This window comes from Phacochoerus africanus, chromosome 7, assembly GCF_016906955.1.
Source record: "Phacochoerus africanus isolate WHEZ1 chromosome 7, ROS_Pafr_v1, whole genome shotgun sequence".
Taxonomy (NCBI): domain Eukaryota; kingdom Metazoa; phylum Chordata; class Mammalia; order Artiodactyla; family Suidae; genus Phacochoerus; species Phacochoerus africanus.
In genome coordinates, this window is record NC_062550.1 from 75,345,716 (window position 1) to 75,363,119 (window position 17,404).

The 17,404-nt window shown below is 36.7% G+C and overlaps 1 protein-coding gene across 1 annotated transcript in view; it reads right to left on the reverse strand.

The window, feature by feature from the left end:
- The window catches only part of SLC2A13 (solute carrier family 2 member 13), a 381,185-nt gene that overhangs the window by 287,105 nt on the left and 76,676 nt on the right, over positions 1-17,404 (reverse strand). Inside the window, exon 3 of the mRNA XM_047787968.1 lies at positions 2,054-2,262. Coding sequence (XP_047643924.1) covers positions 2,054-2,262 — 209 coding nt within the window. The remainder of the gene's footprint in view (positions 1-2,053; positions 2,263-17,404) is intronic.

The following is a 17,404-nucleotide window of genomic DNA, read 5'->3' on the forward strand; positions in this document are numbered from 1 at the left end:
TTTAAGCAGTCCAAGTGAAGCAATGTGTTCCATGTTTTAAGTCAGTGGTACCCCGACTCAACAAGAAGGCTTCTTTGCTGTCCTATCCTTTACATAAATTAATAAAAACTTGTATTCTAATAATACTTCATATAACCTAATACTCTGAAAAGATTTCCACTCGTACATTATTAATTAGCACAGTATACTGATTACTACAAAAACAACCTTACATTTCATTCGAGCAACTGCTAAGAGGAATTTTTAGACAGGAGCATAAAAGAAGTTATTTGTAACTTAAATAGATATTTTAAGTTGTATTTTAAAAATTAACACAATCTTCAACTCAGTAAAAGTGAATTATTTTGTTAAAGCAAAACTCTCTTTAATACTTGCACTAGGAGTTCCAGTCATGGCTCAGTGGTTAACGAATCTGACTAGGAACCATGAGGTTGCCGGTTCGATCCCTGGCCTTGCTCAGTGGGTTAAGGATCCCGCATTGCCGTGGCTGTGGTGTAGGCCAGTGGCTGCAGCTCCAATTAGACCCCTAGCCTGGGAACCTCCATATGCCACAGGTGCAGCCCTAAAAAAAGACAAAAGACAAAAAAAAAAAAACCAACTTGCATTAATGCTCAGAGTACTAGAAATGCTGACAATGCCAGGTACATGGTATATGCTCAGAAATTTTTGTTAAAAATGACCTTCACCTAGAGGAGGCTCACAGGTAGGGGCTCTGGCCTGAGCAAGAAGATAATAAGATCACACTACTGTGCTGCACACACACAGAGTCAAGCTACGTGTGGCTACCACAGTGACCAGTTTCCTCAGAGGGTTTGTTCTATTATTTCTTCAGCTCTACCAAGAACGCTAGGAGAGGTGAGTAAATAGATCTCCCAAACTTGTATGCAACATGTAGCAAGGAAGGGATGTGTGTGTTTGGCATTTTCTCAGGTATGAAAAATAATCTGACCAATATACATCAGGATCTCCACTGAACAACCAATTACCGTAGAGGCAAAAGGAAGGTTGAGAGAAAATGAAACAATTTTTGGGAATGTGAACCCAGGAGGCAATTACAAAATGTCTACCTTTTCCCATCATTTGCATCTGGCAAACTGCTTACTGAAATCAGACTGTCAAGATTATAAATCATGTGTGAGAATTTTTAAATCCATCTATGAGTTATTCTCTGAAAATAAATTTGTAAACATAAATTAACCAGAAACTTCCCTTTTTATTTTTTCCGGAATGGTGAAATTTTATTTATTTATTTTTATTTTAATTTTTGTCTTTTCTAGGGCCACACCCAAGGCACATGGAGGTTCCCAGGCGAGGGTCTTAATTGGAGCTGCAGCCGCTGGCCTACACCACAGCCACAGCAACAGCAATGCGGGATCCAAGCCGCGTCTGCAACCTACACCACAGCTCACAGCAACACGGGATCCCTAACCCACTGAGAGAGGCCAGGGATGGAACTGCAACTTCATGGGTCTCAGTTGGATTTGTTAACCACTGAGCCGTGACGGGAACTCCAAAATTTTGATTAGATAAACATTTTAATGAAAACAGAGAAATACAAAATTATTCCATAATTAGTATATGAAGGTATAGGTATTCTTAATGTTTATAAAAATTACTATGGAAATCAATGTAACATGTAAACAAAGTCTAATTTTACTAAAGCGATTTATTTTGACGATAGTTCACACTGACTTTTTCTTTAATATGGAAGGTCAATAATGCCTATTTATCTTTGCGTATGAGATATTTATATGTAAAATATACACATAATCAAAAAATGCCCACACACACAAAATAACAACTACCTCAAGTATATTCAACTTAGAATAAAAGAGTTTACAAAATAATAATAGTAATTATTTGAGGATAGTGGCATTATGGGGTGTTTTCATTCTTTTATAACATTATTATATTGCTTTTAAAATTAACATATATTTGTTTTGGATTAGATATACATATAAAACCACTTTCTCATTTAGAGTATTAAATAATACTAAAAGAATATAACTTCTAAACCACTTCAGAATTCACAGTAAGTATGAAATCCACATACCTGAGCCAACCTCTTTTTCCTCTTCTTCAATGTTGTTTTTGATGCTATCATATTCTTCATCAATGGTCTGGTTACCACGCATCTGAGATAAAATTCTACGAGCCTTTTGAGTCTGTCCTTTCTGAATAAGCCATCGAGGGCTTTCAGGTAAAAAGAGAAAGCCAAAAAACTGTATAACTGCTGGAATTGCTGCAAGTCCCAACATGTACCTGAAATAAGAAATCAATTTATTATTGTAAAGCGTGGTCTTATCAGCACTTATATATTACTGTAAATGTGATCTTATCAGCATATCATGTATGTGGTGAATAAGGTTATGTGTTCACCACATTAGGAATAACATCTAATGCTAAATTAATCAGAATAACTTTCTTTTTATTATACGTATACCTGTGTGTCACACACACAAAAAAATAGATTGTTTTTATGCCACAGAAAGAAACTGAAAAAATGAGAAAAATCTGATTCTTCTTTATCTCTCCCACAAATTACAATGAAAAAATGGACAAAAGTCATGGTCACTATGTATATGTATTCTGAACCAAACACATCATGCAAAACACCATAATCACCATACCTCTCTGACACCAATATAATTCTGTAATTTATAGTAAAAAATACGAGCCCCCTGGTGGCCTAGAGGTTAAGGATTCGGCATTATCACTGCTGTGGCCTGGATTAAATCCTTGGGCCCAGGAACTTCCGTATGCCACGGGCATGGCCCAAAAAAAAAGGTCCAAAATAAAATTCTGATATTTGCTTAAAAAATATTTTTTCTTTAAAATAAATGCTGAGATATATTTATTTACAATTATTTCTTCCCTGTAAGTGATTAGTTATGATTTCATTTTGCCGTCAAGCATCATTTTTTTAGAAAAAAAAAAAAAAACAGTAAGAGGGTGGGGGTAGTTAGGAAAGCACATAACAGCCGATGACAGAAAAAAGATGAAGTCAGATGCAAATTATTAAAATGACTGGAAAAATCAAAAATCTGCTCATGTTTTCAGTTATTTGTCATCTTTAAATATCTATTCTTAATGACTGGTGAAACGCTAAATAAACATCAAATAAGCATAGCATTTTACATCTATCAGAGAAATAACAAAATAGCAATATGGGTACATTAATATCCAAGATCTCACCAAATTATTCTGACCACCAGACTAATCTCCTACCATCTCTAGGCCTCAATCTTTTTAAACTGAAGAATAAGATCAGGTAAACTACAAGGTCTCTTTTAAATGGGGACTCCTATCAATCTGGGACACCTTGATGTTTTCTATTGATCCAAGTTCCCAGCCTATGTTCCATGGTAGATTTTTGATGGTACAGCTCAGAAGGCCAGTTCTGATCACCTAACAGCCTATACCTCTGGTATTCATAAATCAATGAGAATTTACCTTGCTCAAAACACTTTTCAGAGCTATTCTTTGAAGCTATGCTAAACCAAAAGGAAAGCAGTCCTAAAGACTCCATGCACATCTTATAATTAAGTCTTATAATTTTCCAAGCAATTTCGTTTTAATTCCAGAAAGAGTGGAAAAATAAAATACAATTACTACAGAGGTGTTAAGAAAACCTCCTATGTCAAACAGTAGCTACAAATACATTTAGAAACAAAAAATTAACAAGATTTAGAAAGTAAACAACCAGTTTATAAATGAGTTGACTAAATGAATCATTTGGCCTACAATATTAAAAGAAATCTTATTCAACGTGTTTTATACTTTAACCCACAAATTGTGATAATTAGACCAATATGTAAACACTCCTTCCTCTGCTTAACTATAGAACAGTTTTCACCTCAATTTATGTCATTACACCTTCTACTATAGTAAATTATTTACCTATTTCACTCAATTGCATATTTAACTTTGTATTCAGCAGGGCACCTTACAAAGTATCTTGCCCAATAGGCATTTATTTAGTAAATGTTTTATGAAACGATACAAAAGCAGCTACGTATCTAAACTTTCTAGATAAACTAAACAGAAAACAATAGTTTCACACGCATATTTACCCAGTAACTCTTCCGGATCATTTAGCTCTGCAAATTTACTTGCATAGTAATTCCTTCCAATGAAACTATTTGTTACTTTAGTTATAACTAGATCTTTTCTTCCACAGAAGGAGACTCATCTAATGAAAACTAAAGGGATCAGCTCACACAAATGCATATTTATGGCCTCTTCCTCTAAAGTTGTTAACTTGTATAACCAAATCTGTTACTTAAACGTGTCTTAATGCTGTAAAGAATAAAATTTCTATTCAGTTGTGTTCTCTCTTTAAAATTTTAAGAGAAAAGGTTATCCTACATTGCCAATTAGCTAAAGAATATAATTGAAAAGGTAGACACCAGATATATTAGATTAAGAAATAAATAAAAGTATTAAAAATGAAAGCCTTTGTTTGATTTCTCTGTGACTTTCTTGATCTTTCTTTCTGTTCTCCAGGCCCCCTTAGTGAGAAACTAAGATTAAAGGGCTGCACTGAACACTTCAGAGAAACACTGACATGACTATAGAAACCGAATCATTTTTAGTCCCAAAGATACTAACACAATACTCTGCACCTTACTACTCATCATTTAATTGCAGAACAAAAAACTCTTAATTAAAATAATGAAGAAAAGAAGGGAAACACAAAAATAAAAAAAATGCAAACACAGATAACTGGCATCTTTTTGAAGCGAGCTGTAGAAGACAGAATACTTTAGCTCTTCAGCCTTCTGAAATCTGTTATGGCCCAAGACTCTAGATTGGACATGTACAACTCAGAGCTCTAACACTAGGATAGGAAAAAGGAATTCATACACTGCTGCCAAACTCTAAGGCTATTAAAGCCTGTTTCTAGAGACTAGTCAAGATAAAATATGTTTTACACATTTACTTCCTAACATTTCTAAAAGTAAAACAAAAAAGCTTATTTTACTATACTTGAATTATCTTTCATGATAAAAATATTTGATAGGAGTACAATTCCATGGCTTTTTAAAGATCAAATACATAAGATCTCAAGTAACTAGTTTATGATACAGAGAGGGTAGGAGCAGATCTGTCTCACTTCAGCTCTGCACATATTAATCACGAAACCTTGATCAAGCTACTTAACATTTTAATGCACAGGTGACAGTGTCTACGTCACTGGGCTATTGGAAGAATTAAGTGAAATCATTCTACTGGAAACTAAGCACAAAGAACAAGCACAGCAAAAAAAGTTTTCACCTCCCTGACCCTCTCCCCTCTCAAACATTTCAATGCAACTTTTCTATTCCAGCTATATAATCCACCCAGACTTTCAGTACACAGAAGTAACCAATTTCTTTCTTGAGGAAAAAGTGTTCCTCTAATGATATACAAACTGAGAATAAGAATAAGTAAGAGTTTGCTTTGCTGTGATACTGATGAAAATTTTAACATGAGGCTAAGAGGAAGAACTCTATAGGCTTAGTTAAGGCACTACTACAGCATCACCATGAATCCTCTAAAGCCAGTGAAACCGGGAACCAGATGAATGACAAGGGCACACTGAAGCTGGGCAGGCAGCCCCCAAACAAGCAAGCAACCCCCTATTGATATGGGAAATCTCATTATTGTAAGTCACATCACGGGTCCTAAACCCTGGCTATACATTATAATCACCAAGGAGGCCTTTATGACATACCAGTGTCCAGGTCCTACCCACCCCAGAATTTTTTTTTTTTTTTTTTTTTTAGGGCTGTACCCATGGCATATGGAAGTTCCCAGGCTAGGGGTTGAATCAAAGCTATAGCTGTCAGCCTACGCCACAGCAACTTGGGATCCAAGCCACATCTGTGACCTTCACGACAACACTAGAGCCCCTAACCACTGAGCGAGGCCGGGGACCGAACCCGAGTCCTCATGGATACCAGTCAGATTTGTTTCTGCTGAGCCACAAGGGCAACTCCAACCACAGGGATTCTGACTAATTGCTCTGGGCTTCGAGCCCAGGGAATTTTATTGTCTTAAAAGCTCCCCAGGTAATACTAATATGCCATTAAGGCTGAGAACCACTGATCTAAATGTTTAAAAAACCCAGAGGGTGAAAGTGAACTTCTAACAAGCACCCAAGGTCCACACCTTGAGGCAAAAGCCGCTTACCTCCAGAAGCAGTTCAGCATGCCATGCTGACAGTAGGGGAAAGGAGACTGACTCAAGCCACGGTGCCAAGGCTTCATGAATTCCAAAACGCTTCAGCATATTCTTTAGCACCATGGTCACTCACAGAAGGATATCTTTTAAAACTTTCTAAACTGAAATTAACAAATGAGCTATTGTATTTTTTCGTACAACTAGGTAGCAGCAGCACCTGCCTACCAGAAAACTAAGGAGGTGCCCTCAAATAGGAAGCAATACTTTCCCACTGTGCGTTGGGGCCAGCTATTGACAAAAGATACAAGCCTGGCTTCTTCACCTCACTTTAAGCCTTCCCAGTGTTAGGAAGGGAAACTCTGTAAATCAAATATCCTGCATTCCTGGGTGCCGGCCCTCTGCACTATGTCTGAGAAGACCTACTGCAGCTGCTGCCAGGAGATGGCCTGGCACCTCACCCAAAACCAAACAAGCCCTTCACTGAAGTGGACGTTTACAATCATTCTTCTTTTAAAGGAATCATACTGCTCTCACCTATGAAAGTAAAGACAGTGACCTCAAAGACATTGCCATTTAAGTCAGAATTCTGCAGTTCATAACGGCCCCTCTCGGAACAGGATGATAACATGGTTATCTGATAACAGAGTCAAGAGATAAATACTTATCTCTAGTAGTTCCACAGGGGTGAACATACAAACTCAGATTGGATTACAGCAAAAGTAATAGGTAATACATAGCACTAGTTAGTATATGCCAATCAGCTAACTAATTAACTAATTAAAGATACCTTAACTAATTTATCTCTACAACAACCCTACGAGGTAGGTACCATTATTACTACCATTTTACACATAGAAAAGAGGCACAAAGAAGACAGAGAATTAGCATGTGATGCAACAAGGATGAACACTAAGACTCCCTATAAAAAAGGTTTACTCTAAGTCATGCTGTAATAAATGCTTAATGATTACTTGATAATCCTTCTGCAGAACTCATAAAGAGGGGCATTAATTTACCCTCATCTCATGTTTAAGGACTTTGAAGGATCCCTTTAGAAGTCTGTTGTTCACACGTCTCTATGGGATGAAGTAAAGCCCTGCAGCAGTAATGGAAAAGGGCTTCTGGCAAGCACAGCAGCACCTCACACTGAAGCACCTACCCAGCTGGGAAACCGCAAACTGGATTTAACCTGGACCCACTAGTGGCAAATGGACTATCTTATTACTCTTAGACACTAGTGTGTTACTATGACAACAGTTAACTATTAAGAAAATATCTTATTTGTAAGAGTAAATTTGTACTGCTTACGTTGAACACTGTGTGTGAATTTTAATTTCATTTTTCTTTAACAGATGGAGGTAAACTTTTCACACAGGAAAACCTTAGATAACAGGACAATAGGTCATTTAAAAGATGATGGGGAGCAAAAAGTTCTGACTTGAGATTTGATTCTTTTAAAATGTTTTATATGACCGAGGTGATAGATCTGAAGTTGCTTTTCTCCACATTTCCAATGTCTGCTGCCCAGAGGCCTCCCCAAAAGGACTGCACTGGAGCAAAGAACATCACAGTCCATTTCTCCCCTCCCCTCTATTCTTTTTCCTCCTTAAATTCCTAAATGATGGGAAGAGGTTACCAATGACTTACAAAGGAAGAGCTATGTGATATAAGGTTTTTACTGTAAGTCAAGCTACAGCAGAACAACTATCACAGCTAAGAGAACAGTATTACAAAATGTTATATTTAAGACAAATTGTATGCAATTATTTTTATAGCTCTTGAGGTGCTGAATTCTACTAAAGGGAAGAATGCTTTTCATTCTGATAAACCCAGTACAGATTCTGGGGCACTGCAGTCATTTAGCCAATTAGCCTCCTAATAAGCTATGAGAGCATTAAGGTACAGTTCAATAATTACTTCCTTACCTGTCTCCAGACCTCACACTGTTAAAAGCATACCTTTTAAGGAGTTCTCTTAAAATAGGTTAAGATCAGTGTTGTCACTGTAGCAGCTTGGGTTGCAGCTGTGGCAAGGGTTCTATCCCTCATCCGGGAACTTCCATATACCTCGGCTGTGGCCCAAAAAAAAATAAAGGTATACATTTTAAAACCCAATCCCCACACCTTATATTTTTCTAGTCACAGAGATTCCTGGTATTTTTGGAAACATTAAGATGAGCTCCGTAACAATCTCTGAAACTGTCCTGAGTACAGGGAGGGTTTTTAACAATATTCTCTCATAATACCTAGTAATGTCTTATAATAAACTGAAGAAAATAAAATGACAAAACTGTATTTGTAATTTCAACAGTCTTAGTTCCATCCTGTCTTCTGTCCTGCATTCTGTTTATACGTATTTGCTTTAGAATTACTGTGCTGTTAGCCCATTCTAACAGCACAAATAAACTATTTGCTTAGGCTGTGCTTTAGTCTTTAAAACTCAGCTGTTGCAAACAGGCATCCTTTCATATATAACTATGAAGTAAATTCTAAACCTTTTTTTCTTGAAACATTTCATTTAAAATAGAGTTAGCTGCTAGAATCAGTAAATTCTTTGAAGATGTTGCTTTATGAAGATTTACTGTTTGCTTAGAAAGCTAAGGGTGAACTTCTTGTTATCTTGCTGAGATGTTATTCAGCTGTTTACCCAGCAAATATCTCCAGAATGTGAGTTAAGCACCAAACTCGTAAGCCAGTCATTGGGCAGCATGAACAAACTTAACTAGAGAGAGTGTAGTACTGTGTAAATCCAAAAACATCTCCCCAAGCTGCAACTTTCCAATGATACCTATTTAGGGTAGTGAGAGTTTCCCCTTAAAAAGGCCAACCCCTTCAAACCACATCCAAGAACAATTTCTCCCATCCTACATCTAGGGCTACCCAACTTCACTGTTCAACATTCCTACGGATTTTCAGGTTATTTTTTAATATAATTCTCATATACTTTAAGTAATAATCATATAAGTAACTCATTTACTCTGCAATCTCTATTCTTGGATTACAAAAAAGTGACCGCCTTTTATGTCAATAATAAAACTCAGTCACCAAACATAAATTATGATTTACCCATGTTCCTGATGAATGCAAAAGTTTTAAATTCAAGAAGACAACACTGAATTTAACTATCTTCTATAATTACAACTTACTGATGATACGTGTCTAAATTTTTGTTCATCACTCATCACTCCATTTCAACAGATAAGAAATTGAAACAAGAAAACACTATCTAATTGAGACCTCAGGCTAAGACGTTAATTTTCCTCTGCCACAAGGACCATGTAGAATATCAACACCAATGACTGATACACTTGAAAATCTGATGGCAGCTAGAGAATAAACATGAGACACTTAGCTAGGAGCACCTAAAAGAAAAAAAAAAAATCAGCCTGTCGAGTTGAATATTTCAAGTAAATAGGTGATGCGGGGGGGGAAAAAAAAAGGTGATGTGACACATCACCAGCAAATGAGCAATTTCTGTGTTACCAAGAATGATGCAAACTGTTCCAAAAAATCATAGCCAGAGATGTAATTATAGATGTAAACCAAAGAAAATATTAACTCTTTCTACATTATTAGGGAAAAACCTCTCAAAGAAATCTGATATCTACATAAGGCAAATGGCTTGGCTAAGGTTATTGAGTGTTGCGGTTATAGTAGAAGCAGCAAAATATACTTGCTTTGATAGAATAAACTTAGATGTTATTTAAATAAATGAATGTGGTATTTTACGCAGATATTAGTTTTAAACAATATGGTAACACGCATTAAGACTTGTACAAAATCCACAGTACTAGTGCTGAAAATAATTCACACACAACCATACCTATACACATCTTTTTCTTTTTTTTTTTTTTTTTGGTCCTTTTACGGCAACTCCTGCAGTATATGGAGGTTCCCATGCTAGGGGTCAAATCGGAGCTGTAGCTGCTGGTCTACAGCACAGCCACAGAAATGCCAGATCCGAGCTGCATCTGCGACCTACACCACAGCCCACAGCTACGTCAGATCCTTCAACCCACTGAGCGAGGCCAGGGATCGAACCTGCAACTTCATGGATACTAGTCAGATTCATTTCCACTGAGCCACAATGGGAACTCCGTATCTTCTTTTTTAAAAACTCTGAATATGTTCTATATGCAAAGCTTTAGGCTTGGTATTATGAAGACACAGTAATGATTTAGAGATATTCCCTTGCTTCATGGAGCTTATACCCAGTAATCATGGAACAAAATAGGGTTGTGTAATTGCTGTGATTGGTATTTAGGCACAGTGTAAGAGTAAGGAGAAAAGTTATTTCAACAGAGAATATTAAAAAAGGGTGTGATGGCAGAAATAACATTCAAATTATCACTGACCAAGACTTTCTTTGTGGCCTACAGCATAAATCACCACTAACCAATGCAGAGAAGGAATACAGTGGAGGAGCCAATCTAAGGTTTAGGTTAACTTGTGTTAGGTAAAATTTGCATACAATAAAATGAAGGGATTCAAGGTATACCATTCTATGAGTTTTGAGATACACACACACACACACCCTTGTAACAACCACCCCAGTCAAGAAACAGAACACTGCCATCATCCCAGAAAGTACCCTCATACTCCACTCCTTTTCCAGTCAACCCCCATTGCCAAAGACAATCACTGATGGAATTTCTGTCCCCATTGCTTATTTTGCATGTTGATGAACTTCATAGGGAACCACAGATACCATATTCTTTTGTGTCCAGCTTCTTTCAATCATGTTGAGATACATCCATTCTTTTTATTTCACTGATCTATTTATCAGTCCTTAGCAGCCTGTCTTTAATTATTTTACCTTTATAGAAAGTCTTGAAATCAGAGAGTGAATCCGCCAACGTATTCTTCAAGATGGCTTTGGCAATTCTAGATCCTTTACTGTTCTATAAAATTTTTAAAATCAATTTGTCCATTTCAAGGAATTTTTTTTTTTTTTGTATTTTTAGGACCATACCCACGGCATACGGAAGTTCCCAAGCTAGGGGTGGAATTGGAGCTACAGCCACTGGTCTACACCACAGCCATAACAACATGGGATCAGAGCCGCCCCAGAGACCTACACCACAGCTCACTTTAACCCACAGAGCAAAGCCAGGGATCGAACCCTTGTCCTCATGGATGCCAGTCAGGTTCATTACCACTGAGCCACAGTGGGGACTTCGATTTCAATGAATTTGAAAGTGGCGATGGTAAACATCTTTGTCTTGAATTCCATCAGAAGGGAAAGCATTCAGGTTTTCTCCACTGAGTATAAAATTGATTTTTTTTTTTGTAGATGTCCTTTATTGAGTTCAAGAAATGCTTTTCTGACTTATATCTCCTTATATCCATAAGTTATTTAGAACATGCTGCTTTAATTTTCAAATATTTAAAGCTTTTCTGGCCTATCTTATTGATGTCTACTTTAATTCTGTTATGATCAGAGGACATATTCTGTAAGATTCATTTTTTAAATTGATTAACATTCATTTTGTGACTCAGGATATGCTCAATTTTAGAGAATGTCTGATGTGAAATTCAAAAAGAATGTGTGCGCCACAGCTGTTGGGAGTAGCCATCCACAAATGTCAATTACGGCTAGGCAATTAATATTTTCCAATTTTTCTATAAACTTACTTTTAATCTAGTTGTCCTATCAGTTGCTAGAAAAGAGTTACAAATTCTCTAAATATGAGCCTGAAATTGTCTATTTCTTCCTTTAGTTCTGTAACTTTTAATTGTACTAAAATATACAAAATAAAACTTCCAATTTTAATCATTTTAAGTGTACAGATCTGCAGCATTCACAATGTTGTACCAACAAGATCTGCTAATTTTTTGGCTGTGCAATTTGAATATACATTCTTTATCGTTCTTATTCCTGACGAACTCATTTATCATTATGAAATGTCCCCCTTCATCTCTGGTAACAGCACGTGTGTAAAGTCTACTTTGTGTGATTAATATATCCGCACAAGCTTTCTATATTTACTATTTGCAGTCTACCTTTTCCCATTCTTTCCGTTTTAACCTATCAGAGGCATTTTACTTAAAGTGTATCTCCTTTAGACAATATAAATTTGTGTCATCTTTTTGTACAGTGATGTTTTACATTTAATCCAATTGTTGCTCAAACTGGATTTTAAGTCTACCATTTTGCTATCTGCTTTCCATTTGTCCCATCTGCTATTTACTTCTGTGTTCATCCTTTCTTGCCTTTGATCACATTATCCAAATATTTTAAGTCTTTCATTTTAATTCTTATAATGGCTTCTTAGCTATAGCTCTTTTTTTTTTTTTTTTTTTAATTTTGGCTATGCTTGCGGCATATGGAAGTTCCCAGGCCAGGGATTGAACCTGTGCCACAGCAGTGACCTGAGCTGCTACAGTGACAATGCTGGATCTTTAACCCACAAAGCCACCAGGTAACCTAGCTGTATCTTTTTGTAATCTCATCTAGTGGTTGTTCTAGGAATAAAACATGAATCTGAACTTTTCCGTCTCCCTAGAGGTAATACTATAACTCTTCAAAAACATGTATAATTCCATTTACTGCCTCCATTTTTTTGCTATTGTCATCATGTATTTTATAACTTACATATATTATAAATCACACAATACATTTAAATGTAAACAGTCATATGTCTTTAAAAAACATTGAGAGAAAAAAAAAATCAAGTCCTTTATATTTGGCCTCTTATGACAGCCAGTCTCTTCCTCCCATCTAGTGCCATTTCCCTTCAGTCTGAAAAATTTCCTTTAGTGTTTCTTACAATGCAGGAGGTCTAATGGTGACAAGTTGTCCTAATTTTAGATTATATGAAAATGTTTTTATTTTATGTATATTTTTGAAGGACATTCTCCTACTAGACTGACATACTTTTCTTTCAGTACTTTAAAGATGATGTCATGTTGTCACCTACCCTCCACTGTTTCTAGTGTAAAGCTGGCCATCATCTGGACTGCTGTTCCCCTTCATGTAAGGTTTCTTCTTTCCTTGAATCCTAATTTTCTCTGAATCTCTCATTTGCTGCTGTTTGATAATGATTTCCCTGGGTGCTCTCATCTTTATGTTACTTGGGATTCTCTGTGCTTCCTGAATCAGTAAGTTAATGTTTTCACCAAATTCGGGAAATGTACAGCCATGATTTCTTTGCACATTTTTGCTCCATTCTCTCTCTCCTTCTTGAACGTCAATTACATGAATATTAGACTACTTGATATGAACTGGATGTATATAAGCCTATTGCACCCTACTGAATAAAAGGTCACTGAGGCTATCTTTTTCAAGCTTATGATTCTTTTCAGATTTGATGATATCCATGAGTCTGTCTTCAAGTTTCCAGGCTTTGTCTTCTGTCATCCCCAATTTGCTGTCAAGCCCATCTAATGAATTTTTTAGATTTTACTTTCTGATTTCACATGATTTCAGTAAAAGCATTTCCATTTGGTTCTTTTTTTATATAGTTTACATTTTTCTGCTGAGATGCTCCATCTGGTTACTCAATACAACTATCTTTACTTTTAAGTCCTTGAATTTATTTCCAAGAGTTATTTTTAAAGTCTTTTTCTGATAATTACAACATCTGCATAATCTTGGAGTTTGTCTATACTAATCAGTTTTTCTTTCAATGAGAGGTCACTTTTTCTGTTTATTCACATGTCTAATAATCTTTAATGTGTTTTGAGTATTGTGAAAGGATAAACTCTGGAGACTCTAGATTTTGTTCTCCTTTCTGAAGGAAACTGACTTTTATCATGCACCTTGTATCTGTGGAAACTTCGTTTTACACTTGGTTAGTGTAAATGTTTCAGTTTTGGCGTGGTCTTAGGGCAAATTCCTTCATCATGCAACAAAGTCTTTACACCTAAGGCATGGTGCTTCTAGGATTCAAAGGAAATCTCCAGCTGTTTCTCCTCCTCACTTGGCAGGTTTCAAATTCCAAATATGTCACTCTTCCTAAGGGCACGAAACAGAATCTCTCTGTTTTTACCATCTTCTAACTATTACTTTCTGCATGTTCCATGGAATCTCCTCTGCAATATCACAGGTCAGGGATCTGTAGAACATTTGCAGCAAATGAATATTCAGATTTGGGAGCTTCCTCCTCTATGGGTTATTCTTTTCCTGGATTTCCCTCCTCAAATTTCAGCTGTGCTGGTCTTCCCAAACTCTAGCCCCTGATACCCCAAGGCAATGCAGCTATAGTTTTCTGCTTAAATTCTGGCTGCCCAGCACCATGGATTGAGGACTGTCCTCAGAAGAAAAAGCCTTTGGTATAGATCTCAATAGGAACTGTTCTCTTCCAGGATCCAACTTCCCTTTAGTTTCAACCTACCCTTGTGCTGGAGCTCTCCAGGGTTTTCACTTTTTTTTTTTTTTTTAATTCTGTCTGTGGCTTATAATGGCTGTTGTCAGGGGAGGTTATTTTTATGCAAATCAAATAAACTCTATGAACTTTTTACCTAGAAAATTCACATAGTTAAATGTAGGGGTGATGTTTATTGCCAGCTTTATGCAGGATGGAGACTCAACCTAAGATTTTTCTGGAGATAACAGCAAGCAATGCCTAGGAACATTTAAGAGTTTGTACATATGTTCACAGTCATTTGACACAATAACACTGTGTGATGACTGAAGTATTAGCTAAATGAAAATATTAGAGCTTACATAAATTAACTTATGTGCTGTTAAAGCATGTCTCAGATCTGTTCTTTCCACTATACCATGATACTTTTATGATAAACAGTCATATATCTTGTGTACGCTTATGTCAATAATAAAATTACAAATATCTTCAGTATTAAGATATTTACTTATAATGAGACTATTAACCAAATCCATCTTCCTTAAAATGGCTAATATCATAAATTATAAGAATACTTTCCCCAGCATAAATTTGTTTAGAAATATCATCCTCTTTTAAACATGACTCTTAAAGGATCTTATTGGCATGGTTTTTAAATTGTAAAGTATGATGGAGGAGGGAGGCTCATAAATTTTTTCAACCTAAAGTAATGTTGATTTAAAAAAAATTATTTTCTGGAAGTTCCCATGGTGGCGCAGTGGAAACGAATCCAACTAGGAACGATGAGGTTGTGGGTTCAATCCCTGGCCTTGCTCAGTGGGTTGAGGATCTGGCATTGCTTTGAGCTGTGGTGTAGGTTGCAGGTGCAGCTTGGACCTGGTGTTGCTGTGGCTCTAGCATAGGTCAGCGACAGCTCCGATTAGACCCCTAGCCTGGGAACCTCCGTATGCTACAGACCTAAAAAGACAAAAGACCAAAAAAAAAAAAAAATTATTTTCTGAGACTGTCAATAAACAACTCAAATTCATGTACTGTGCAATGGATTTAAAGTTTTATTCGTCCTTGTTGAAGACCAGCCTTCCCGCTTCCCCCTCAAACTCCCAAACAGTAATCATGCCCATCCTCCAATCCACTCTAAACCTCTGACCAGTGCCCAAGCATGACTGGCTTTTTCATACCATAGGGACTTAGAAAACTATGTTTCCCCTAGCGTTTCCCTGTCTCTCACTCTGCCTGGAACATTTTTATTCATAAAAGACTCAGTTCAAATATCACTCTGTTGTGAAGCTAAGTTATTTATTCCCCTGAGAGCTCCTATAACACTATCATTTACTTAACACGCTGGCGAAAAGCCTCTCCTTCATTGTCTGTGAGGTGCTTGATTGCTTCAGGTCAGGTATATTTCTTAGCTTTCTATCTCTAGTCCCAAGGATAACAGTAGTATCAAGTAGGTGCCAAAAAAGTGTTTTGACTGATAGTGATTTCCGTCCTAACTCATGTCTCTAAGAGTACTACTCTCGGTACTTCACACCAATATTCTGGCAGTAGCCTCGATAGGTTCCCTGAACTTATCCAGGAGCCAAGAGTTCCAAAAAACTCTGGACACGTTGTTATGTTAATCATTGACTCACATGGTGGTATGCCCCACTTTACAAGTATTAGCGTCCCTCTGCCTGCAGATAAAAATTGACAACTTCTAGCCTAGAATTCACAGACCTTTACCATCTGGCTCCAATCTACCAGGTCCATCATCACTTCAGTTTCAAGCCTCCTGATCCTGCCCTCATTGAACCTACATTCTGCTGCCGCTTTCACTTCGGTCCACATGAATCCTGCCGATTCTTCAAAACTCAGCACAAGTCTCACATTGTCCACAAATGAGCCTGAAGATACTTCCAAAAAATGTCTACTGTAGATATTACTAACACTAATACTTCTCATCCAACACCTATATTACCTCAAATTTTCCTTCTTCAGGTGAAAAAAGGAAAAGAAAAAAAGAACATCAGATGAGATGAAACATGCAAAAAATACCCACCACACTTGGAAACTTGGCAAATAGTTGTATATAATATATTGAGGTGGAATAAGAAAAGTGTAGTAAAAAAAATAAATCTCAGAACTAGTGGGGGAAGAATTTAGCCTCTACAGATAAAACATTCTTATTAATATAAATCACATGATGATTTATATTATTATAAATAGAGGAATACTCATTTCAAAATCAGCTCTGTCCAAGGGAGAAGCATAAAGAAGGTTCTGGGCACCAGAAAGGAATATTATTTTGAAGGATGAAAATTTTCATAGGATCAGAAACCAGTTTTTCTTTCTCTAGCATTTATGCTCAATAAGAAACATTTATGATTAATAGTTTTCAGCTCTCTATAATGGAAATTAGTCCTTAGCACAAATGAATGAATGGATATTTTTGATTTATAGCCACTATCTTTTTACTTTGGTTAAGAGTCTCTTTTCTGAAGCCAAGTCAACTTCAGTTTAGTTCAATAAACATTTATTGAGCATTTACTGTGTTCCAGGCCCCTTCCTAGACCTAAAAAGGAATACAAGGTCAATGACTTCAAGCTCCAAAGTAAATTAGAAGAAACAGACAAAATAAGTAATAAACTGGAGTTCCCATCATGGCTCAGTGGAAATGAATCTGACTAATATCCATGAAGATGCAGGTTTGATCCCTGGCCTTGCTCAGCAGGTTAAGGATCCGGTGTTGCCATGAACTGTGATGTAAGTCACAGACACGGCTCAGATTCCATGTTGCTGTGGCTGTGGTGTAGGCCAGTGGCTACAGCTCCGATTCCACCCCTACCTGGGAACCTCCATATGCCGCAGGTGCAGCCCTAAAAAGACAAAAAGAAAATTAGTAATGTGTTCAAAATAACAGTGAATATAAAAGTGAAGCCATGTACAAAGTACTAT